Source organism: Varroa destructor, unplaced genomic scaffold (assembly GCF_002443255.2).
Source record: "Varroa destructor unplaced genomic scaffold, Vdes_3.0 BEIS01000003.1, whole genome shotgun sequence".
Classification (NCBI taxonomy): Eukaryota; Metazoa; Arthropoda; class Arachnida; order Mesostigmata; family Varroidae; genus Varroa; species Varroa destructor.
The window spans coordinates 40224547-40251285 of NW_019211456.1; the positions used below are offsets into that span (position 1 = coordinate 40224547).

The 26739-nt window shown below is 46.0% G+C and overlaps 1 protein-coding gene across 5 annotated transcripts in view; it reads left to right on the plus strand.

Moving 5' to 3' along the window:
* Nucleotides 1–8169: 8169 nt before the first annotated feature.
* The window catches only part of LOC111247565 (uncharacterized), a 56659-nt gene continuing 38089 nt past the window's right edge, over nucleotides 8170–26739 (plus strand). For 3 of the 5 annotated variants that reach the window (XM_022798648.2, XM_022798649.2, XM_022798651.2), the window contains exon 1: nucleotides 8170–10381. In XM_022798648.2, coding sequence (XP_022654383.1) covers nucleotides 10207–10381 — 175 coding nt within the window. In that variant the 5' untranslated portion in view covers nucleotides 8170–10206. Of the gene's footprint in view, nucleotides 10382–14941; nucleotides 15298–26739 lie in introns of those variants that run through there. The other 2 variants (XM_022798650.2, XM_086984993.1) reach the window with 2 other exon arrangements.

Here is a 26739-nt window from a genome sequence, read left to right on the forward strand (position 1 = left end):
GAAAATGAACGAAAATCAACGAAAGACGACGCCTTTCGAAAATATTGCGGTAAGACAGAGATTTTGATGATGACTGCGACAACGGCAGGGACACTAGTTTGGAGCCGGCGGCCACTCGATGGAGGGAGTTGGCCGTAGCTGCTGTCATTGCAATCGTAATGCAAACGACGCCAACGGCATCACCGGCAGCAGTGATCGTAGTTGCGGCTTCAGTTGTCGTGGAGGCCGTGGCATCAGCTTTGGTGTTGGTAACGATTTACTTCGCGCAAACGTTTGACATTCATTCGGTAGCTAGCCATCGACACCAGTAACCATCGGCAGAGGTAAGCAAGTTGGTGGACTGTGCGGGCAGAGAGGTAAGCAAGAATTACTACGGCCGTGTCTTGTGAGCGTACGTATATGTGGATAATATATGAATGTATGTGTTTAACTATCTATGCGGTGGCGTCCGCTGCTGTTATGGGGCGCTGTATGCGTTGTTCATCATTTTGTCACTTTTCCCTTTGGTGCTACACCAACACGAAGCCCAGCGCGACGACAGCCACTGCTTCCCACTACCAAACTGGCCGTAGCAGTATGCATTATGGCAGAATGTCGAAAGGAGGCGATGACAGTGTCGGATTGGCTTGCCTGGCCTGGTTGGGCTGTCTTGGCTCGTGTTTGTCTGTGCTTGTGTGTATGTCTCGCGCCATTGAAGAAGTAACATCACCAAGGACGCGCGACCCAAAGAGAATGAAGAAAACCACAGCTAGCTTACATACGCTACATGATAACGCCAGCAGCAACGACGACAACGCCACCAGCATTACCTACCATGGTCATGCAAAGCGGTTATCCCTTCGCCCCCTGGATTTTTTCCGGTTGTTTGCTGGTCGCATCTGATGATTCCTCTGATCAGTAGTGTTCAGGAGTTGCGTTGTTTTTTTTTTTCAATTTTCGTCTTCTCCTGTTCCTTCTTATGCATGATCGAGTGGCGAACGTTTTTGTTGACAGGACATCCGTTCACGTGACGTTTCGCGGTAATGTAGCTCGTATAGCATACATTGATCTCCAGGTAGTAAGAGATGGCGCCCATTTCGATCATCAATCCATCATCAACATTGTGACAGTTTGGCTATTTTGACATTAACAATTTCAACAGAGCTGCCACAGCCGGTAAATAGGTTTTCAAACAGATACAGTAATTCAGTGTTTTTCGAAGATGCAGCCGTTCCCGTTGCTTTGACCAGAATTATAGACGATAGTAGGTGCTCAATTTACTAGAACTTTGGTACATGTATGCATCAGATATTGGTTGGTCTGTGCTAGCCAATATAACCACCTTAGAAAATGTAACCAAGTTAACTCAGCAGCTATACCTTATCTTTTTTCAATTATTATTGAAGTAAGACATAAGAGGTGGGAACGAATCGAACCATGTTCATGGAAGCCCGCCCCACTTCCAGTACGCAAATAAAGCAGAAAAAAAAAACTGGTCGAAAAGCCAACCCAACGCTATCGAACTAATGACCACTATAAGCGATGGGTGTTCATGTTCCATCTGCTTTTGGCACATGGCCGTCGCTCTAGAGTTTTACTTAAAGGTATCCCTTTCATTACCGCTACGTAACCTACCAGCGGACCTACACTTGTATAATTATAGGCTTGAAAATGACGACAAATGTGGAATGGAATCACTGGTTCAGCAACTCACACAACGACTTAGTAGCGACATTAATGCATATTATCTAAGGGCGTTAACTTTCAAAACTCCCGCGTATGCTTTTAACAGCTATAGACATTAATTTTTTAGTAACCACGCAGCGAAAAAAGTAATGTTCGGCCTTATTCTTAAACTTGACTTTCTGTAGAAGCATTCACATTTGTAACTTTTTGTTTGCATTGCGGCCCATTAAAGTTTTTACTTACAACGGATTTCATATTGGTACACTGAGCAGAAATCGAACTCTCTGGTAACATGCTAAGCAAAGTACATTCTATGCTTTCTTACGCCATAACCGCAGACGTTACGAATATATAGAGAGAGAAAGACCCCTAGCTGGTTCAATCGTTGTTGGCTTCCCTGTTCATCTCATTTGATAACATTGTCGCTTCATTGGATGAGCGAATACCGCTTATATGTGGATTGCACTGGAGTGGGTCGACGAATCGTGTGTCCAAGCAAGAGTCCATACAGACGGTGGTCAGAAAAGTGCGACCGGAAGTGCTTCATCAGGAAACCCACCCACTCAAAAGCATGTTGCTTATTCGCTGATTTTCGTCGGCTTCCATCAGGCTACACGGGCCAGAGAGAGTGCACTATGTTCGTTCCGAAAGCTCCACAAAGGCCAGTCGTGGAGGATGGCCAACTGACGCGCGTCAGACCGGATGGACTCGAAGGGTTGATTGGGGGCTCGCACCAGACCATCAGTGTTAGGCAATCACCTGGTGTAGACGAAGCCAGCTGACCCTTAAGTGGGTGAAGCGATTCTGACTTTACCTAGTAATGATCTCTTAAATCTTTTTGGAGCCTAATAATTACGCGCGTTTTACGCCAGCTAGATATTGTAATAAGCTAACGGGCGACATAAGGTACTTAGATGCGTCTTGATTGGAATACATTTATCTAGCATGTCGCGTTCCTCCCGCACTTCTATTCTGCCGGCACTTGGGAGTGCCTGAATCACTAGTGTATGACGCGTAGCTAGAGGAACCGTGCAGAGAGAACGAGAACGAATGTCCGAACAGCTAGTACGTTCGCGTCACTCTGTGGCCAATTCTTGTCACGCGAACTTTCTTTTGCCTGGACGCATACACATGCCGCAAAACAACGACTACACAACTATATGCGTAGGAGGCATGTAACGGCTCCTCATCAAAGGCCCAGCTACAACTTATACAGGGCGTTCGAAAAATAATGCAACTATTTACCTAACAACCTGCTTTACATATAATAGGAAATGTACAATGTTCTAAAGGTGATTCAATCTAAATAAGCAAATGGTCGCAATCCATAGGAACAGTATGCCGGAAGCATCTGCTGTCGTTGATGACTTTTCACTAACTGGCAATCGCAAGATAACGGAACCTTGAATATGGACATTGCCGAAAGAAGTACCATATGATTGTGCTATCGAATGTTACGCAGATACAGGCATGTATGGATTACGATTCCCAAATATTTTTACCGTAAAAAAAAGTCTGCGTCCTATATTTTGGTACCCTATATGTCTGCTGGACTTAATGCAGTGCATTGATACATATGCCTTAGCTAAATACAAACACGGCTGGGGGGTACTATAGGGGAAGCTAACCTTTTCCGCCAGAGACGACTGTCGATGCTGCCTCTATCGTTCCAGGCGTTCATAGTCATTTAACCTATAGTGACTGGTTAAAGGCAACTAGTTAACCATCTCAGTGATGCAGTGAATGGCCGGCACTTTTCCTGCCGACCGTTCGCATGGCTTTGTTGTTGCCGGTGGAGATTTCACTCAACAGCGTCGCGATTATCATTGGCTTACCACAATAGGAGCACTGAGATCATTTATTCTTTCTATTAATATATCTGTCTGATAAGCGCTAGTAAATATTACCTCCTTACCAGCGGAAGTAAAGGTAACTACTTTTATTGCGGACAACAGCAGAAAGGGACAATTCTACACAAGTCGACGAGGCCAGCTCGACTGAGGAGACCATGAAAAGTGGATTGCTAGTATCTGTGTGCATGTGTGCGTGTGTACATGTTAACATTTCCACCTGGCCAGTAAAGATCGTGAAAGGTAAAAACGTATCGAACTAGTCCACCATCAAGCAAACGTAAGGCCGCTCAGTCAAGCAAGGCACATTTGTAGCGAAGGCCAACTATTGTAATACGCAAATTTTACGCACAGAACTAGAACCATCCTGAATACTGATTTGTAGCTAGTAAGCCTTAACAGTTGGCTTAAAGCTAATCAATAAAAATCAATGTTTAGAGCGATAATTTACCCGATAAGAGGGCGTACATCGGCAAGACTGTGTTCTTCGTGTAACTCGGATGATGAGACGGATCAAACGTACTGTGTAATCCGCAGCAGTTGAGTGCTTTTTAGCCTGTATGGAAAATATTACCTCATCCGATTGTTTCACCGCCAGCCTTTCTGTCTCTTCCCAGCCAGGTCTATTTCAAGATCTCTTCTGTGTATCCACTTAGATCGCCCTGTCCGACCCGGCAACCTCCTGTTCCTTTAGTTGCCCTAGAAGCGTATCACTGGTGGTAGCTATAGTGTCAGCGTGTAGAAAGTAGGCACAACGTATGGCCTTTGCTGCATCAATCTACACGATGTACATTTAACAGTTCCATCAACAATTCGGTAGTAAGCTACAATAACATGGCAATGATATTATTAAGCTAGTGTCCAAAATGACACAGTGATACAGCCACACCGTTGATCGTCGATACGATTCCATTTCGATGCAAGTATAAGTTAGTTATTCCTCCGAAGATTTTTATGTCTTGAGTCTCCATCTCGAACTGCCACGTGCGTCGTATACTTAGCTTGGCGTCCTCGGAACGATGCAAGCAACTGTCTTCTACAATTGAGCCCTACACGTTGATCTATTTAACACCTGCCGGTATTCTCAGTTTTGACAGTCCATTGTTCAGACCTTGGCTAGCTGTGGGCATATGTTTGTCCCGTATCCTCCCTTTACCAATCGAATAGCTAGAAATATGCCGAAAAATTATACATACTAAATGAAGAATGCCCAAGGAGCTGTTCAGCTAAGCCATCATGACAAAAGTATAGCAACAATCTTCATCACTATTAGTCTCAATGCAGCGCGGCGATCTGGCCCTTCGAAGCTAATTCGGGCTCATCAACTACAGCGACGGGATCGACTACATCCTCGGCCATGATACCGCCCTGTCAAAATAGCCTGTGCCTGCAGAAACTGTAGACGAGCTCCTATAGAGTTTGCGATGACGGCAATAGCGAAGTCCGGTGAATAATTTTTTTTTTATTGAGGTCGACTACGATTGCTCTGAACAGCGTGACCCTGTCCCGTGATAATTGCTGGCTGTGTTTTGACAAATGATTCTCATTAAATTAATTTAACTACCTGCGGACCGGACGCGAGTACCTTCGTCCTTGATCGGGACTGAGAGCATCAGAGAAAAAATCCGATTGTAGATTGTTGTGTTTACGCAAATTTTCATGACAAGAAAACGTGCGCCAGCAGAAACGAGATGCGTCTCAAATACCTTCATCGAGAATTTTGCTTGTTGTTTTTTTGCCTGATTTTTACAATGATTATACTTTGCTACAGGTATACGTGAATGATAATTTACCACGGTAGCAATATTAGTTAAACTAACAAAGGCTTTTACGGTGCCGTTAGAGTCAGAGATATGATCGATGGCTCTATGGACTCTTTCATTAGTTAACAGTTGCTACGACAACTACAAATCAGCGACAGGGCCGAGCATCAGTGGCTGTACACAATGTAATAGCTCGAACGTGTGCCTCGCATTTGTGATGTCTTGCTAATTTTTCAAGGTGGACGGTTTAAAAATAAAGATTAAAAATCTATAATTGCATTATAGTGAATGAACGTTTCGACTGCTACGTCCGGTACAGCCGTTAACGTCGGTCGGCTGTACGGGAAAGGGTGTCTACCGCCAGCGTCGAAACTTACTGCGACTTAACTGTCGAGATCACGTAAATCGTTTGTCATACGTAAATAGCGTGTGTAAGTTAGAGTTGAAGAAGCTAATATGAAGAAAACGTGTTTGCAAAACATTTGCATGCAAACTAAGAGGTGGATGCCAAAAATGTATAACAAAGATGACTTACTACCTGTTCACATTAGTTCCTTTAATAAGTAAGCTACGCACACAAACATCTAGAAACTGATTATATTCTAAATAGCAGGCGGATCATTCTGAGATCCGTTCATGTAATTGTTTTATATCTATCATCTACCAGCTTGGGTAGACTGAGTTGCCTATGGGCGCCGTTCAACCACTGATCCTTGTAGCCTAGATGCTGATGCAACGCTGGGTATTTCCGCCAGGTATTTCAGTACGAAATGTAGCACCTACGTATTTCGAATGCAGGCAAAGTATAATAGTAACTGATGCTTGTATTGCCTGCATGATAGATGCTATCTGTAAAGGCGGATCGCTAAAAAAATACGTTTAGGCACAAATGGACTTTTTGCTCAGTGCCATGGTTACATTTGCTGACCTTCGGCGGCGCATAATTTCGGCCTTTTAGGTTGCCTGACGAAAACCATGTGGGCTTCAGGTGCCACCGGAGCGCCGCGTTTGCTATTGAGGTAAATATTTAGTCGATTGCGTGGCATACCGCCCCGCTACCTTGTCGGTCTTGATCACCTATCGTAAACGCCGCGTTGACTGTACTATAAAGGAAGGTGAAAAAAGCTTATAAGAACTGTTATTTGGCAAAGGTTCAGAATAAAGTGGTAATTGTCAATACAGGTTCGAGGCTCACGGGATGGTGGAATAAGGTGAACCAGTGGATAATCAGATAGCACCCTACATTGGCTGTATAATGATACGCTTCGATCATTGTTGCAATCAAGGAACCGAGGCAAAATTGACAGCTACACTACAGACACTCTGTTCCCAGATGAGACCCTGAACTCGAAATATGTCGAACTTGTATCGCGTCGATGACAACGACGATGAAAATAATGAACGCTCAACAATGGCTATCGTGTTATTCAAATATAATATCATCAGTATGGAAAAGTGCGGCTTGTGCGGCACGCCAGGCGAAGGACGTCAATGAGGATTAAGTTTTTTAAAGAAAATTTCTGAGGAGTGGCGTTTTTCAATTTTTTCAACTTTTATGATATACATCTGGGCCGTTGCGTTCTAGATGAAGATAGCTTTCAGCACTCACCCGGTGAGGTGCACGGCAGGCGTCCCCTTAGTGACGGTTCAACGAATGTTTTTGAGGTTTCCGCCAAAAAACCTGACGTTTAAAGTTTCGAAGCTTTGCAAAGTTTTGTGGTTCTGGAAGCGGTATATTTATATATAGTCATAGTTTATGCAATACGAATAGTGAGATTCAAGCTATTCAAAGCTGAGTTGAATTCGTGTGACCCTAAAGCACAAGACAGTGGTAAAGCAAAACGTATTACGAGTAAGGCAAAAAAAAAACGAAATGAGGCATATGGAATCGGAATTCCTTGAGGTTCGCTGAGGTTCGATTACTGACTTGACTGAAGTCGAGTTTAGCTTTAAGTCCCACGTAAACCTGCTCATTTTGAATTTATAGGTTATATGCCTAGCTCCCTGCGACGGTGTGGCCTGTGTGACTAACACATTTCTAATAGTTTTCCTTAGGAGCCATTAACGGCAAGGCTGACCAGTTTATACCAGCACTGCCAGACGACGACCAAGGATTTATGAAGAAAGAAAAATGAGTGAAAAGAGGTCATGGCTTTAAAGGCTGCTGATATGATTACCCTAGTGCGTGACAGGATTGCTGAAAAAATTCCAGGTAAGTCCAGCAAGATCTGTCCTGTAATGTTCTGAAAAAATGCAGAAAGACGATTTGCACGACCTGCCCATATGGGACGTCAGCTCGAAATGTCATGTGCCCACATTACTGATGGAACTCTATCAGCAGTATACTTTTATCAAGTTCCTTCCACGTCACTGAAGTTCAGAACGTAAAAGCCACCATATTCTGCATTGCGTTAAATCATACCTGCTGGCACCGATCTCACGCGTTGTCAGTCACATCTCGCTGTTGCAGCTGCTGCTATTGTTGCTGGATTAAGCTACGGCCATCCCTTTGTATTGCTATCTGACATATTAAATAGTTGTAGCGGTAGTGGCTATGAAAACCGCTGCGTATCTGCTAGCAGCTACCACTGGCCAAGCCCAGCAGTTGCAGCTGCTGTCCTGCCGGTCTGTCCATGGCAATCCAGGTTGGTCTGCCTGTCGCCTAGCCACTGTTCGCCGTTCATCCGCGGTAGCAGTAGCCCGATGGGCTCAGCTCATCGCCGCTGCTGGCCGCGAAGTGGAGAGGGAGGCTGACGGTCCGGCGGAGAAGTGGAGAGGGCAGCGGCGCGCGGTGAGCCCGCTGCTGCTGCCAGCAGTGCGGCTGCGAGTGGGGGCCGGCGGTCTGGCCAGCGCGGCGCAAGCACGCAGGCAGGCTAGCTATCCAACTAAGCGGACCAGGCGAGCGAGCGACCGAACCATCTAGCGGCAGCAGCAGCAGCAGCAGCAGCAGCAGCAGCAGCAGCGGACGAGCGAGCGAGTGAGCGCGAGTGTGAGGCTGTGAGCGGCGCTGGGGAGCAGTAGTAACTCCAACAACTCCAACCATTCGTCCGCGCGCCGTCGTCGTGGACACCGCGCTAGCAGCGTCCGCGCCTATCGCGCCTATATACGACTCTACTGTTGTCCGCCGCCAGTGAGTGCTGCGGTATCGTGTCTGTGTGAAAGTGTGTGAGAGAGAAACGAGTGTACGGAAGGAGAATAATCAATCTGCTAACCGTCTAACGGCAATTAACGAAGAGGAAAACAAAAGCTAGAGGAATATTTTAAGTGGTATCACCATTATCATCAACTAATTAATTATTTATTATACTAATTATCGAATTTGTTAAACTTGTCATGACAACTGAAGCTGGACAACGACCTCGACGACGACGACCACGATTACGACGGCTAGGCAAGAAGAACTAAAAAAGAAACGTTGTTTCTGGTGCTGGGGGTGCTGATCCAGGCGGTGTCGCTGCTGTCCAGTGAAGTGCCATAGCGCTGATGCTGCCCGTGGCAGTAGTAATATAATTTGAGTGGTCGGTCTGACAGGCCGGTCCAATGCGCCATTGATGGCTACCCACTGGAAGATGTTGGAATCAGCAATGGACTACAGTGGTAACTGGCCAGCTTAGTTAAGCACGTTCACTGCCGTTAGTCAGATAGAGCGGCAGATCAACTGAGTACGCAGGCATCAGAATCGCAGTCTGACCTCCTCTGTGGCCGGATAACGACACTCGGCTGCCTGTAACAATATTAGTTCGTGGTTGCAGCGACTCTTGTCATCGTCGTAGAACACGAGCGCAAGTCCTCGTCTCCACACCGAAGCATTTCGTCGTATAAGCCTTCGGCTTATTCTGGCGGCTCGTAGCTGTTCGTCAGATAGACGGCAAATAACAGGATATGAATAAGGGTCCATGGCACGGATATATTTTAAATGTCATCACTCTTACATGTAATACCCGCTATTTCTATCGCTGCTATAGCCGCTTTTATAAATTAGTTATGCTGACGACATTTTGTTAATAATTAGAAAAAAAAAAAAAACGACAAAAAGCCGTTACTTTCCTATTGCTGCGATTATTATCACTCCTGCTATAACCAGCTCAACCAGTTTAATTCGCGTGATCCAGTGAAGCAAAAAACTGATGCCTGCTAATTCGTTATGTGCTCCCATGATTCACCGTCGTTACCGCTCTCCACGCCCGTTGCCTCTATTAGCCAGAATGATTGATAACTCATTAATACAAAGTTAACAAAAAATAGAAATTACCTGCCAGAAGAGAAATTTCAAAGAAAAAAAAATGCTAAACGTATGCCGAGTGTCATATTGGCGTTGATGAGCGTATCCGTTGTCACTCTCATCACGACCACTGCCACCATCATCAGCGTAATCTGATGTTCCTGTTGTTCCTCTCAGCTGAGAGATCGGCGTAATAGAAAACGTAGGAGACGCTTGGGACATTTATTCGACAGTGAAAAGTTCTAGCAGCCTTTATTTCTGCCTGCCAAAAGGACGTCAAGGGAAATTCAACACAAGCTAGCGACAATCCTATAAGGGAAAGGTCGCTGTCCGTCGTTGTTACTGTCAAAGAAAGTGCCTGTTCGATACGTTCACCACTCTAAGCAAAAATTACAAACAATTATAATTCGACTATTATCCCAACTGCTATTTACTTCAAGATAAAAAAAAAAAGGGAGCTTCTGTTGCCTTTCTGCTGCCAGAACGTCGTCGACTAGGTGACCGGTGCATTCGTGGGACTATGTGCTGACCAAGGACTAACCTAGGCTGTCTGTGGAGTGTATGGAAGAACTTCTTCTTCAACCGAATTTTGGCGACTGTATTGGGGTGTTAAAGTTGTAGAAGTGTACCCGAAATCTAAACACAATCGGTATAGTAGTCGTACAATTTATTATTTGTAAAAGTGGCGACCCTGAGCTCGCGCAGGATGTGGTGGGGCGGTAGCTCCTCTCAGCCAAGAGTGTACATGAAGCCGCCCGGAGTACCAATCGCGTCCGAATGTCCGATCGGAGGCCCTGGATCCACCGGGGCCCCGTCTGGACCACCTTCTCCCGATTCCCCACCATCAAGTACACCGGCTAACGACTCGCCTGCACTCAAAGGTAAAGCATCAGAACACTTCAAAGAGTTCTATGTCACAGGAGTCGTACACGTAACATATCTGTAGGGTTCTAGAAAAACACACATTGAATAGACGATATATAATTAGATAATGGACGGTAATGTTTTATGTTTAACCTATGTGCACTGTGTTTCTTGACACCTACAGCTCAATTAATTGCCCTGACTAGGCATCTCCGCTTTAACTCTGTTTGCTTAAAGAAACGTTACGAGTAAAACTTCCAACTAATCACTTTCTATAAAAAAAAATGTCGTCGAGTTAGATAAAAACTGCGATCGTTTTTGCCTCCCACCAACTGGCAAAGATAATCGTTTGGCGCGGGGGTCGTCGTCGCGTCATCGTTTTCTTCACTTAGCAAAACTTAGTTTTGCAGAAACTTTTCGGCGTCTCACTGTTGTTGACATTGGTGCGAACTCGCTTGTTATACTGCTGCGTTAATTCCATCGTTTTGTGGTTCGCCCTGTGCACTGCTACTATACTACGTTGTTCCCGCTCGATATCTGCGTTTGTGTCTCTCATTGTGCAGTAAGTGGATCTTTTGTGTGTGCGTATGCTCGTGTAGTACGGCTCTCCGTACCATGATGTCGTTTGTATGGCAGTTCGAACGCTTAGACGAATCCGTTGGGCTTCTCTGCTCTCTGGCTTACGATGTGGGCCTCCATGGTCGACTCCGACGACCACGACAACGCATTTGTCCATTGCATCCATTCACGGCCAGACCAACAGCATTTGACGGATCAGAAACTGCAGCAGCGGCAGTACCAGTGTCTACAACCACCGTTTCTATTCTTGACATCTTCGAGAAGGATTCTCAATGTTCTTCGTTCTAGTAACGGCCTGTCTATCAATCTGTATGATGTAGCAGTTGTGCCACTACCGCTGCTGGCTTTAACTATCAGAGGGCGCTATTTTGACACGACGAGGACCTCTTCGGGGTAGAGGGAAGGACGACGGCTGTTTGAAGAACGTCGTTGTCACCACTGTCGCCTCCGATTCCACAGGCCAAATGACGAGGGAGGGAGGGGGGGAGAGAGAGAGAGAGAGAGAGAGAGAGAGAGAGAGAGGTATATTGAAACCGCGTGTAGTAAAAGAATTTAGTTAAGGCCTGACCACGCATTGCGTTATACGCAGACAGATGCACAGATATAGGAAGACACAGGTATTCATATAGTAACTAATGAATTTAACAGATCAACCAACGACAAATTAGATACCGCGATGGTAAATGCAGCAACCCTGACAAGCCAGTGTTTGAAAAGACGAATTTATATTGGTTTCTAGGCTGACTAGGTCGCTAGAAACAACTATAATATTGTTGTTAGCGGGCGACAACTGTCTTTAGTTACGTCTTCTTATACGCAAGGTAGCTCTACTGAGAGGATATCTATGAACCCAGTGAAACGAATGCTGTCCAAATGCTTAATACGAAATCAGATTAGATTAGATCCGTCCACCAAATACCGTCATTTGATTTTGACGTTTCTATCAGTGGGCCTAATAAGGCCTATTAAAATGCGTTCAAACACACGAAAAGATGCATCTCTTGGTATCCATATAGTGGAGTGAATTATACCATTGACCAGTCGTAGAACTCTTAGTAGCTTCGTTGATTCGGACTCGATCAAATTTTTTATTTGAAAACAATAGCGTTAAGATCCAGTTGTACGGCTGTGGCGGACCGAAAATTTCCCATGAAAACGCCGCATCAGATCGTTTCTGGATCCGATTGAATCATTTTTGTCATTGATTTACTACCGTTGCCGCTCTTTTATTATGCCATACAGCACAGAAGGGATCTAGTGGTCTGGTAATGGTGATGTGCTCTTTTGTCCTTCCATTAATGAGCAGGGATTACATTCTTTGTTTTGGCCGTGTTTCCATTCTACTTGACGTGTAAATGACTTCTTCCCAGACCCTTGCTGACGTTGATGATTTCTTTTTATTCGTTACTGGGACGGCCATAACGGCTACTCCAATACGCACATAATAATAAGTAAGCCTGCTCCATTTCGTGAAGCGACCGCCGCTCGTTAGTCAGCGTCGCTGTGATGACACGACGGCTCGGGCAACGCAGCTAAACGGTGCTAAATACTCAATGCCGTCGCTTCCACAGATCGCTTACTCGCCTGCCGCTAGTGGACACCTGTCGAAATTATGGGACGGACCAGCAGATTTACGAGAATTATCATGAAGCTAGCTAGTAGCCGAAAAACAGTGCTCTATTACGGTGCCTTGCCCTTTACTGCGTCATTACAGTGAGTAGGCGATGATGAAGCGATGTAGAAAATGGCCAGAAGCGCAGACCCAGCGGGCGAAAGTGGCAACAAACTTTGTTTCTGCCTAGGTACCTTCGATGAACTGAAGAAGTGTGACCGGATAAAGACAACGAAATATTAACGTGCAACGAAAGACAATCAAATATACACTGATTTAGCATAGTATTCATCTGAACTAAACAATCGAAGTTAACTTCAGTTAGCGTTACGATGCGTTTGTTTTTCTCTTATCAACGTTGAGACGCGTATCAGCTAAAAAAAAAAAAAGCAAATAAATCTGTTTCGTCTCGATCAGTAACACTGAGTCGTCATTAAGCGTGACGTATAACAGTCTCTCACTATCACGTGGCCAACGTCGACGCATTTGTTCCGTTGCCTACAGAAAATGTTAGAGCTTTCATTGCCAATCCCCTCTAATTCTCTCTCCTTCCACAATGAAGTCGAAACAAATCTACGTACGTATATGCTGTCCAGCGTTACTGGTCCGTGCTACAGCTTTAGAATGTTATATATCCATATCAGTGTGGTTAAAATGATGACGGAGTGTATGTGTATATCTGTCTCTGTCTAGTAAGTACTTACAAAAAACAATTGGCAATATCCAACTGACCGCAGGGAATGTTCATGAGACGGATCTTTATCGAATAATGGTTTTGTTGTCACTTGTCCTACGGTCATACCTAAAGTCGGCATCCGCAGGTGTTTCTAGTTAAATGGAATAGATTCTTCAAGAGACCGTCCAGCCAAGGAGGACTGCCCTGGTCAGTTAGTAGCCATAACAACGCCCTTCAGTTACGAGCTCCGGCTTCTACGGAACGCTGCTGCCTCATAGCTCACCCTTTCATCTTCCCTGTATCTGCCTCGATATTCATAAGTTGCTGTCGGTACCCTGTGATCTATTTCTGATACTTTCACGAAAAAAGGTTGGGCCAATCAACCAGCAGGCCATCAGCGCCACTTAGTCGACGTTAGCGACGGCTTTCGACGTCATGGGAAGCGACAAACGTAAGCAGAGGGAGGCAAAGATGGCTGAGTGGCAAAGGGTTCCTTGCGCTCTTTCCTTATATATTGTACATTAGTAAAAAAGAGGCAGAATAGGCACAGAATTTGCTTCAGCCATGGCGGCTCCCGACACTGCCGCTGACGCCCCCATCCATAACGGATGGCAAAAAGGGGAATCCGGCAAAAGATTAATCGATATTTGTTCTTCACGCGTCATTCGTTTCCTAGTGCTAAGACGATGAGCAGTGTTTCTCCTGCCGTCTTAGTCCTAGTGAGAGTCGTTCGCGTCCGATGCAAAAGCTGTTGCCGCTCCCTTTTGATCATGATTCAGCTTAGCCCGTTTCTCTTCGTTGGTATATTATAATGACGACGCGGATGATGATGATCATGATCATTGTTATTACTGTTGTTTTTATTTGAAACCACGAACTTAAAATAATTGCTCACCCCCGTTGCTTTGTTGTTGACTATGCGTAAATGTTTTTTCGTTTTTTGATATGAGAGAAAGCGTGCGGTGGCCGGCACTCGCACTGTACGAGAGGCTTTGTATCTCAAAGCTAGAGTTTGAAAAGGCCAAATATAATATAGGCGGTTGTGATGATGAAACATGCACGGGGGGAGGGAAGGGGGTGCGTGAAAGTGTATCGCTGTGAAAAGCCTTTTTCGTCCGATGAGGACCATTTAGGCCGGGCGCGAAGGTACGAAGATGATGGTCCAGGCGCAAAATTTGAGGCATTGCTTTGAGAAATTGTTAAAAACACCGCAAAGTGCTCTTTCACCCTTTTTTTGGAGGGGGCGTTGTGGCTACAGATGCTGGTGCGAGGGAGGCTATGGTTCGGCTCTGTCGGACAGTTCGGGCGTCTCTAACAACCGAATATCTGAACAGGTCAGATCTTTAGATCTCTCGAAATTAGAGCTCCGCTCGTGCCGGATATCAAAATCCGATGTCGGTCGTTTCCTTTTGTACCGTTTAGCGCCGTGTTATATTCCGAATAAACCAATAATTGTAGTTAAATTACCCCGTTTAGCCGACAATCTCTTCAACTTCCAATCGGATTGTGTAAATTAGCTCTGCTAAAGGGTTGGAATACGCTATACAGATCGACACAAGTTTGCTAACCTTCAGCTAAATAAAATTACGCACTCTCATTGTCTCAGTTATTCTATATAACAGTTTTGTTCAAGTTCGCTACGTTTTAAACACATATATATATATATATATATATATATATATAGATGTGAGTGTGTCTGTGTGTGTGTATATGTGATAGAATCGGCGAACCGGCCCTGTCTGGCATGCATATTACAGGATACACGATGTTGTCAGATTGTTCCATTAGCCAGACAAATCGTGATTTCACGATGAAAGGACTCCGGTGGTACGTTTACTAGCCTAGACAGCCATTGATAGTGAATATCGTGTTTCTCTTGGTTGAATTTATAGTGCTCGCGCTGGTGAGGACATTGGTGCTACCCATAACAATGATGATGTTGATTCAAATCCTTTTCGTCTCACCGCCACCGCTCCTGAAGAGTCATCAGTGACCATCCTTCGTCGGCCCTCACAGGCGGATTATTACATGTGGCTCCATGGCTTATGGATAGATCAACTGACTGGGTGGTGACTACTTGTTGTTGTTGTTGTTGTTGCTATTGTTGTTTTTGTTGTTGTTACAATGACTCTGTTGGCCATAGGCTGCTACCAACACGATCGCCACTTCGTCTTTCATTCCGAACACTGAGCGACGGTTGATCTTTGTCGGTTTTCAGTTTGTCACGGCAGCAGCTTGCAGTGGTAGCGCTGGATCAAGTTCTGCAGTGACCTCAGCATTGTTGCGGGTGACGCCCTCCTCGACGAGTCGATTTGAACTACAATTACTTGCACAGTATCTACATGCACACCAACGGATGATGATTCTGACGTTGTTGATGACTGCCGGCGGATGTCTTTGTAGCAATGTTGTAGATTTGCTGTTACGGTCCTCCTGACTATCGTCGTGGCCATAGCGTATTTCTGTGCGGCTATAGACGCGCGTACGGACGATAGGCCAACCTACGAAAGGATGGACGGACGGACAGACATTGCTCATTTTTTACTGTTGCAAAAGCCGTCGCTCTTCAAGCAAGGTGGAGGTGGAGGGTGAAAGTGGAGATGATGCTGGGATTAGTCCTTTAGCTGTCTGTCTGCTTATCTGTTCTTCTTGATAGCACCACTAACGTGCCGCCTCAACGATGAACAATAATTGACATAAGACATTGTGACTCAGCTGCTACCACAGTGTGCCTCCCACGCGATTCGCTGGTAGTAGTCGCCGCTGCTGTTGTTGTTGTTAATGCTGAAACCGTGGTGGCAATGATGACGTTGCTGCAATTGTTGTACAATTATATTAAGTCATTGGTTTCGGTAATCGCCCGCGGTAATCAAGACCGAAGACCAATGAAGCTAGGAAGGTCCATACAAATCACCATGCCTTTGCCCTGATCGTCATTTTACAGCCGGGGTACTACTGCAGATCGCCGCTTTCACCTCTTACACGCCGCGAACCATTTGATTGTCACGCTCGGCGTTGTTGGTCTGCTTTTGCAAAACGGCCTCAATAGGACCAGCGCTTAGTTGCAGCTTTGGGTTTTGTTATCTGACTTTTTTCTGCCGCTACTGTTGCCTTTGGCCTTGTCGTCACCGACACCGCTGCTGCTGCTGCTGCTGCTGCTGATACAACACGCTCTACTACCACGGTGTTTCTGCGACACGGCACATATTTTTGCTGGACAAACGATTCCGAAATCTGTGTATTTCCTGAGGAATAGGGTTGAGATGACGATTGGGAAAGAAGCGAAACGAAACAAGGAGAAGCAACAACAAGAATTATTAGATATTTGCAAATTTATAACCAGCTGCCACAAAGCCGCTTTTTGCCACCCCGCGGTTACTTACTTTCAAGCACGCGCTTTGCCCGTCGTGTATGTTTGCACTGGAATGACGACAACAACGAATTCAGATAGCATTAGCGGTAGCTGTCACAACATCTATCTTACGCTGAGCTATGCCACGCGTAAATTTGCATGGGGACTTATATGCCGTACAACTCCTCGGTTCTCCCACTCTTTCTACCCCATCCCCCGTTCCTTTTCTCTTCTATGTAGTTTTCGTCGATGTTTATGCCGTTCGCTGTGCTGCTGTGTTGGCTTCTTTTTCTATCGTCGCCTCATCGGTGTTTCTCCGTTTTCGTTTCTGGCAGTGGATGAGTGAGAGAGGCATTGTTCAAAGCAGCCGTTCACCCTAAGGCCGTTCAGTACCGGCCAACTTGTGGCTGCTGTCTGTGGCTGAAGTCTTTGCCGCGGTAAGCACTAACAGTCGACATGGTGGTGGTCGGACGTCGTGGTTAGTTGTACTACTGCCAGGGTGCCGCTGCTGCTACTTGCGGCCAGTACATCGACCAGCCCTAGTTAGCTTATAACAACACACGGCCAGTCACACATGCGCACACAGAACCACAATAGTGATGACTCTTGACAATATAATATTATACCAGCATACGATGGCACCTGTAGTCGCTACTGGTCCAACGATTACTTGGATATAGCGACTCTCAGGATCGTGTCGCCCACTCGTCCGGCAAATCTTCAACTACTCCTATTATTTGTACGAGCTGTGAACGGGTGAAATTGTCCCAGTGTTAGCGGCAGCCATAACCACAACAACGGCGGTTAAGAAAAGCCAGCGACAAGGCGGCGTAATGGCGCTTTACATTGACAATATGCCTCTGTTTGCTGGTACGCGCAACAACACCGTACACACAAATAGCCGGCCCGCCGGCCGGCCGGCTGGCCGGCCATCCGATCGGCCAGCTTACTATACGCACCGAAATGATAGCGTAAATATAGGCACAGAGACGCAAATATGTATGTTCTAGTACAGAGACCTGACAGCTGGTAAGAAGCAAAAGAATGCACCAAAACTAGTAACTAACTAACATGGCGTCTTGGCCACGGAAACGGCTTGAAGTGAGACTAGCCGGCAGTCAGACAGACAGACAGACGGAATAAAATAGCGGAAAATACTGCACAAGGAAGGCTGACAAAGTCGCTCGCTCGCCGGCCGGCCGGTCGACCGACCACGATTTAACAATTGTCTCTGTGGGGGAGGCGAACAACCCAGGCGCGTCGGAAAATACAATTAGTTTACCCGCAAAGTCCACCAGCCGCTTGCTTGCATCGTCGCAATCTACGTTGGTTAACGTTATTGTTTTGGCTGTTTTTTTGCCGTCTCGTCTGCACGGAAATGCGTTCGCATTTTTGCGAAAATGTATGCGACAGTGTTGCCGTGCCAGTCGCCCTATAACGTAACCAAGCAAGAATGCAGTTCTTTTTGTGCTTAGCAATAACCTGGTATCAGTTGAACTTCTTCAGAATAAGGAGATCACTGGCGACCGAACTGAGGCGCTGTTTGTTGCGCCCCCGCAGGTCAGAGTAATAGTTTATCATATCTTGATAACGACCATAATCGACCGTAAAGGAAGCGCAGACGGATGTTCAGATATTGCTGTGAACTGTGCACTAGAAACTAGAATCGCGTGAACGGACAACAGTCCGCACAATAGCTGGGCTGTAACATGGCCGCCTTATTGCTTTTGGTGATTACATATGGCGGAATTTATATGCTTGCGTTTAACGCGTAAGTTCATGCGCGAAACGGAAGCAGGAAAAATTTGGGCCTTACAGAGACCACCCCCACAAAGCCATGTACCGCATGTACATACATACGTTACGCTTTACCGTTAATGGCGCTATGAAATGTATTATACGCTCACATGGTACAGAGGCGTCCCCCTAGGAGTAGCCAATTAATTTGTGACTATTCCAATAACAAAAAGATTCAAGCTTAAGCCAGTTGCCTCTACTCAAATGTTACCGTTCTAGAAAGAAGGACGTTGCTCGCCAATACATCTCCTGATTGTACATGCATGCGCAGGAACTGGGATATGAAGCCTGGTCGCTCCTTTACGGTCCACTACAAACTCTTCAGCTCGATGTGTTCTATCTAAACTCCTGTCTTCTCCTTGTTGCAGTAGCACACAAAGCGCTAGGAAGTTGCCTAACGCACAGACAAATAAACGATGCATTTTGCCAATTGATTCTATAGTGAACGCAGTTGAACTGGGCTTTTTTTGAAAATGGCGCGCATTTTGTGCACGTCCTACTGCTAAGTCAGCTTGCTAGGCATTGTCGAAACAAAACCTACTGGAATTACAGACTGTTTAGCTTGAGCTGTAGAGAATAATGTATCCTCTACTGCAGTCAAGGCGCATGGCAATACCGGGCCATTCCAATGTTGCAGCGGCTTTTCGCGGAGAAAACTCTGTGTACATTTCGAATTTGCGGCAAATGTGCGTGATTCTATCTCCGAAACGGAGCATGTTCATATTCATATTTTTGCTGTCTTTAGTTCGAATGAGGAATACCACAATGTACATGATAGGACTAATGTAATGCTTCATCGACGCTTCTTGCAAGTAAAACGGTCCCACTCGTTACAAATTAGAAGGCCGCCGGTCATACCTAACAGTCGACAATGTATTGCACACGTCGGAAATATGGAAGACTGATTTCATTGATTGGCCAATTTATTTATGTTCGATAGGGACATGGGGAAAAGCTTTTGCTACGGGACATTTACGTTGGTCCTAGCAAGTTGCTCGCGTATCCGATTCATCCGTCCGATGCAATTAACAGCTAGCGAGTGTGCCAATGGCGATACAGTTTTGCTTTCAATCGATCGTTCCTGCTCTATCTCTAACGCAGCCCGTCGCTCTATGCCCACTGGCTGTGTCTCTTCGTCACCATCATCAACGGCACCGACAATATGCGAATCGAACTCAGTAAAGCCGCAAGCCGGCTAGAAGTACTACTAGCCGTTGTTGTTAGCTATCCAGGACAAATTTATAGTACTATGCTAGACCTTATATTCGTCGGACAAGGATTTTGCCAGCCGCCGCTCGAACATTCGATTAGTCAGTCTCATAGCCGCGACGGTAAAATGAGGATGGTGGGCGCGAAGCAGAGAAAAGTCACGGTAGGTAACAAACGTTGTGCATTGAACAGGCAGCGATTTCGAGAGAGAGGGATCGAAGAAAGTCTTAGCATTTAACAGCCAAGCGTCCGACGTCGAAGCACCCCGTGAGCAGTCGCTGAGCGTCACCAGTGAGCTAAAGATGTCGACTGGCAATAGTTGTCACTTCGAGCTGAAAGATGTTATGGCAATAGTTAGCGTCCCGCGAACGAGAAGCGTACTAGAACAAGCGGCGCTCTTGTGGAACGACCGAAGCGGGTGCTTAAGTGGCGCAACGCTGGCTCACACTGTGGTGACACTGCAGTAAAAGTAACAAAGATGGGGCCAATGCATGTGCATGCATGGCAAAATGCATCCGCACTCGGTAAATGGCCTGTGCCTTAAAGGGTCCGACGATGAGGTAGCTTGAGCGGCCCTTGCGCTCGATGACAACGATACCTACCGTGCCGAGTTGAGCTGGGTGGCTGGCATTCGATGGCCCATTGACGAATTACTGCTGGTGATTTAGTTGCTCGTAACTGTCAAACAAGGGTTTGTCAAGATGGTGACTGTCTTTGTCCTGTTGTCAGCGCATTGATCAACAAGGCTGCTGCTTCTGTAGCAATCTTCTTGACGTCGGGCGCTGTTGTCGTTGTCGGAGCGCATACACACGACAAGCGCAGGCAAACAGGTCCGGGCGGAAAATGGTACGCGGTGACGAGTCACGTTACCTGTGAAAAGCTACGCAAAGGTGCAGCACATGTCCGTACCAGATACAAATGGTTAACATTCATAGTATATTTGATACAGGCACACATTTACAGACACGTATAGACCATAGGCAATACGGGGTGGTGCTAGACACGTACGGAGATTGCTCCGGCGAGGCCATGACAAGGGTCAGTCAGTCGATGTGACGGTCGAACGACGTTGCAGTCGCAGGCCTGTCGCACTGAAAAAAAGACAGTTACGAGAAAACAGAGAGACGGAGGGAAAGTTAAGGGAAAAATATCTATTTTCAGCAGGGACTACTGGTGCTTTGAATAATTTCCATGCTTGCGCTGAATCTTTACTGTGAGATGTTACAGCGGCACTGCTTATTATGTATGAGCTAGCTAGATCGTGGCCGACTAGTTCGGTGCATTAGCGCCGCATTGGCCCAATAATCAAAATCGGATAGCCAGCTCGATGCTCGTAAAACGCACTCGAAGATTTTTCCATGGGGTTGAAGATTCAACGCCGAAAATGATCATTCCGTATTATGGAGATCCCGCGCAATCCTGCGGAAGAACGCCGTGCGGAAAAAAAGAAAAAGAAGACAAACCAGAACATCTGGGAAAAACAAACAGATACAATAGAATTAAACAAAAGTCAAAGGAAGCACATTATCGATTTCGGGTTTTCGACGTCGCATCGCTCGACAGACCGATGAAATTGTCTTCGTTGTGCGGCCGTGTGAGTGAATCCCTTAATCGTTTCATAGAGATTGTGATCGGTCAACTGACATTATTCGTTTAGCTAAACACCACACACAAAACCCTTGTTATTGCCGCAGAAGCAAGGGGTAATCTGTTCATTATTTTAAAATTCTGTTACTGCTGTACAGAGTGCAGTGGTAACAGAATTTAGCTGGGTGTACTCCTCTGTACTATGCGTTAGGCGTATATTGTTCGACGGCCGGTTGATGGCTGCTTTATTTGGGAGCGCTCCTGAGCCCATTTAAAACGAACGATCTATATGACTGCGTGCTGGCTGCGTACAATGCAAGAATGACACCCAAAATGAGTTCGCAGTCTCACGACGGTCGCTTCGGTCATGTAGAACGTTCAGACAATGCATAGCATTCCTCCGACACGCCCTGAACCCACAAGTCATTGAAGATGATATTCTGTTTGTTTATTTGTGTGTATCTGTAAGTTAATCTGGGTACGGTGACATCGATTGCGTTGGTCGTAGCCGTAGAAACAGATAGAAAAGCAGCGGTAGTGGAAGATAGGATGGCGCGAAAATAAGTGGCAGCAAACATCACACGGCTAGTCGAGACTCGACGAAAAGTATAGCAAGAGAACTGTGTTAGAATTATAACGACAACGTCGTATTATCCTGTCGTGGATTGTGTGCATATCATCCTCCGCGTTTTATGAATGTGCACAGGTTCAGACCTGGCAGTAAATGAAGACTGAGGGCGTTGATGACCGGACAGCAGACACTAATGGTCGCGATGTCGTCGTTGCGGATGCTTCCTCTAGTTCGTTGGTGTAATTTCGCGAAATTCGCGTTTCTGTCAGCTACTCACGAATCCTGTGACGCGCCACCGTGTCGTCCGTCGCAAATTCGCCGAAATTGGTACAAATACGGCCTCTGGAACGGCTATTGCTGCTGCTGCTGCTGTACGAAAATTCATGCACCCTGACCCTTGCGTATCGCACCCTGTCTACGACCGGTCTACTTGCCGTTCAGCGTCGTACGAAAGGCAAAAAGGGTTCTCGGCATTTCTGTGCTACTATGGTACACCCGCGCACCCGCCGAATCAACAGATGTAACCGGGGCGCGCGTTAAGCGCTAACACATCGTGCATTTCTCCGTATAGAGAGAGAAAGGGGTGGGGGTGGGGGGTAGATGGATAAAAAACATTTCTGACCCATGCAAATTTTCGGCGACACCTCTACTATCGTTGGTGCTATAACGACCAACGTTACTATTAATACTAGCACTAAAATCGACTGCAGACTTCTCGACGGACCCGACTATTCTTTCATCCTCCATTCAGCTACGCTACTCAGGCCCTTCATACCGCCATCAGCATCAGTTCAACCGGTATTGTTTTTCTGCTAGTTCGTCGTTCACGCATTAGCTTCTACCGTAACAGCAGCAGCACGGAGGCGAATTTAACTTCGCACGCTCGGTATCTCTCTCTCTCCTCTCGGGTAGCTTCTTCGTAGATCTATTGCCCTCTTTTCCGCTCTCTCGCTAGCAGTTCTCATTCTAATGTATGTGATAAAACTGATGATACTGCTGATTGTAAACAAAAATGGCGCTACCATCGTTGCTTTGGCTGACTGCAGCGACAGCACCGGCAGCCGCCAAATCTACCAATATTCGAATGGGGTTTTATCGAAGTCTATTCTTTTCATCTCCTCGTCTTGTCGCTGTCGGGTGGCGTCCGTGCCTGGACGTATACATATATATATATGCAGTATACACTTTTCTCACCCCGTGTCACCCAGTACTAGGACGAAATAACACACGATCATTTTTATAATATGTCGACAGAAGGACACAACCTCACAGACACCATGCAATGCCTGCTACTGCATCTGCACCATTACAACCACAGCGGCGTTGTCATTCGTGTGTGTGGATTCTGTCCCATATTGTTCATTAGATAAATTTTAGCACCTACGATAGTAACAAATGCGAAAAAGAAAAAAACAGCTATCGTGCGCCGCGTGCTCACTGATTCAGCCGCTTGATTGTGTCTTATTGTGGTCCCCGCATGTATGAATTTTGGCCGAATTTCCATGAACTGTGAAATCTGTGCAGCACTAATCCGTTGCACCGTTCATTTCGTTCTCTATCGATTGACACGAGTTATAGCAATACCAAGACCTCACTATGCGGCGGAAAGCGTGAATGCAAGTTATACAATTATGACCTATTCGGGTCGGGATTTAAAGAGCCCGCCAGCAAATCTCTTTGAACAGAACTATTACATGTATCGTGTACGTGCGTATTTAAAAGAAAAGTATGCCACCTGCGCGGATACATCCGAATACAGTCACAGACGCACACCCATTAACAGCGCAGTGCACACACATTTAGGGTGCGATCCAGTGACGCATCAGATTTTTCACTCAGAACAATAAGAAAAAATGCAAATAGCCAATAACTGTGACGGTAGTAGTGTACCTGTTGTTCTGCGATTGCCTTTGCCCCCCGTTCATCATGTAGAAGACAAAATATGAGATGCGACCGTCAAGTGATACACGCGCCGTGAAAGTTGTGCAGCTGAGTTGTACGCTTACACTTTGAGGATTGCCTTCGCCGTTCAGCCGCGACTTACAGTCGATGATAATACGGCTACTGCGGCCGTTGCAGTAAAGACTATTTGCTTCGTTGCCATGATGTTTGTCTTTGGTGAGTCTTTATTATACGTTGCTTCAGTCCTTCGCGGTCGATTCCGGTCCTGTTTTAGACGTTGTCGTATAGTTGCTGACGGGCGATTCGGGCCGCCATCGGCTTGGGTGTTACACGCGGTTCTCTGTTGTTGATGCTGCCGCTGGCGCGGAGCGTCCGTGTGACTATACGAAGACCAACCGGTCATACGCAGACGTCGATGACCATCGCAGAAGAAGTCGAAGGCGACAAAGGACAAAAAGGAAAAAGGAGAAAGTCGAGATACACCACAATGCTGATGGGGCGCTAGTATACACAGAACCGAGCCGACGACACCGACATGAACACAGCCAGGGAAAAAAAGCAGGAAAATTTATAGCTGCGTCCTTGCCCAGGGATCGCTATCGGCGACAGAATGGTAGAATCAGCGGCTACATGCGGCAAACACCTTCGTCTATCTATATATAGACTAGCACATACGTTTTATGGCATTCTTCGTTCAGCTATTTCTTAGCACAATTGTTGATTTAATGTTTGTGATTGGCACACAAACACCCTGAACACTGCTAGAGTGAAGATTTTTTCGATGACGCCAACAGTAACCAGTATATTCGAGTTCTAGCGGCCGTCAATGTTGAGTGCTATTAAACATTGTCTATGAAATATTCTGTGCCTAAGTGTCGAGAAGGCGACAGCGCAGGTCAAAGTGTAGCAATCTGCATAACCGAGGTTTCTCTCGAGAAAACTATGACGAACGGTGTCTTTACTGCAAATTGATTCCTAGCCGTTTGTTGGAAGAATGATTTGGAGATGGTGACAGGCAACAGCAGCGGCAGCGGCAGCAGCAGCGGGATAGGATCATGTCGAATTACATGAATAGATAAGACAACATCGTACTGTTGTTACTGTCTTACGCTGGCAGCACGTCCGTTAAGTCGAACGTCACGAAAAGCGTGCTCGGCAAGTTACGATACTCTGAAATGCGTCATCAAAACCATTGATGTATGGAAATTGTGGGTGCTCAACATTTCGCACCGATCTGGACAATATTTTGTTATTTACAGGAATTTAACGGCGGTCCAATTGTTGACATTCATTCAGTAGGTGACGTTAATCGAGTGAATAGTGCCTGCACCTCACAAAATAAATAGGTAACAACAGAGCGATCTGCGCCGTCTTCAGTCTCACGATCGTTAGCTTGCAGAAGCCCGTTCGCTGGCCGGCCACCGGCATCCAGTTCACAGTGTTGTCGTAAATATCGTCTGTTTTCACAGAGCAGCAGGTTCATAGGAAATCACGAAACAGATAATGAATTTTGTGCACGTTCATTATAACAGCACACGAAGACGTCTGCGACCACTGTCACATTATCCGCGCGGCACGCGATCGCTATTCCGCTGACCGCATCCACATTTGAAATCTGAAGTGAGAGAAAAGGGCTGATTTTTCTTCCACCGGCCCTAGCTGCCTACCGGACCTGTGGCTGGCTGCTTGCCTTTCCCTATATAAATATATACATATATATATCTGTGTGTGTAGTCTGCAAATCGTGTCTGTTGCGTCGCGTCTTCCATCGCGAAGTACAATCATTTTGTGTGATCGTCCCCTATCTCTATCTTAGTATCGTTTTAAAAATAGCCGCGCGCCATATATTTACTCGGCTTACTTACACTTTTCTTCGTTTCGGAACTGGCGCCGGTGACAGTGTTGCAGTCTTATCCTTTGGGAGGTATGTCGGTGTGGCTACCTTCGCGCTTGTCGTCTCTACCCGTAAAAGTGTATCAAATGATCAATAAAGGGCGCGTGATTGTGGGCCATTTCTGGGGCAGCTGCAGCAGCGGCAGCGGCATTTGCTGCCGTGATTATTATAGGGGCTATTTTCGGTAATTCGCCGTGTCGGCATGGAGGGTGATTACCAACAGGCTTACCCTAGCGGTCGCCGCCGCGTGATGAAATTTGCTTTATGAAAACGTAGTTTTTCTTTCGCTTTTCTTTTTTCTCCAGTTCCTACGTGAAAAAGCAACGATAGCAGCATCAGCGTTGCCTGGATTTACCATTGACTATAACTTCTACTTCGTTTGTGCTATTTCGTGTACCCATTGAGGCGTGGATCGAAACACTAGCATAGATCACCGTCCATGTCTCCAGTGTTCGCTCTGGTTCTGACTTGCTCGAACTTCATCAGGTCAGGCAGACGACCGGTCGACCAAAAAAGCATCGATTCATCAGAGTTCCTTTAGGGCGTCAGACACTCCCGAGAGATCCGGTTGCCTTCCGTACAAGGACTAAAAAAATAAAAAGCTTCTAGACGTCTCAACTCTTTTTTTCTTCTTTGTTTTTTTTTTTTTTTTTTTTTTATAATGGATTTGTTTACTCTCAACTACAAAGTACTTCAAACATTTTGAGTAGATATGTCACTGGGTTCTATAATGAGTTACTTTTCTTATCCATATTGTTATTTTCGTTAGCGACCAGCAGCAGAAAACACAAAAGGAAGAATAAAAAAATTACCGCCATTGTGTATGAATCTGAGTGTTTACCTAACTGTTTTGCAAAACTATTCCTGCTGCTTTAAAGCTAAATGTTACTAACGTTTGAATTTCTCTTTGTCCGTTATGTCCAATTCCCTCTGACCCACAGTTCATTGAACAAATTTCTCCATCGGGACGCGCAGACTCTTCCATATCTGACTTCTTCACACTACGCTACGCAGATATGAGGGCCGACCTCCAGAGGGGAATAGCGACCAAGCAATGCACAGTGATGGCACTACCCCGCCCGTCAGGTCACTTATGACTGTTGCCACAGCAGCGTCCCCTGGGGGCCAAGCTGGGCGCACTTTTTATCCACCAGCCACCGTTGAGTGCTATTTGATTCACAGTGTATAGTCGTCGA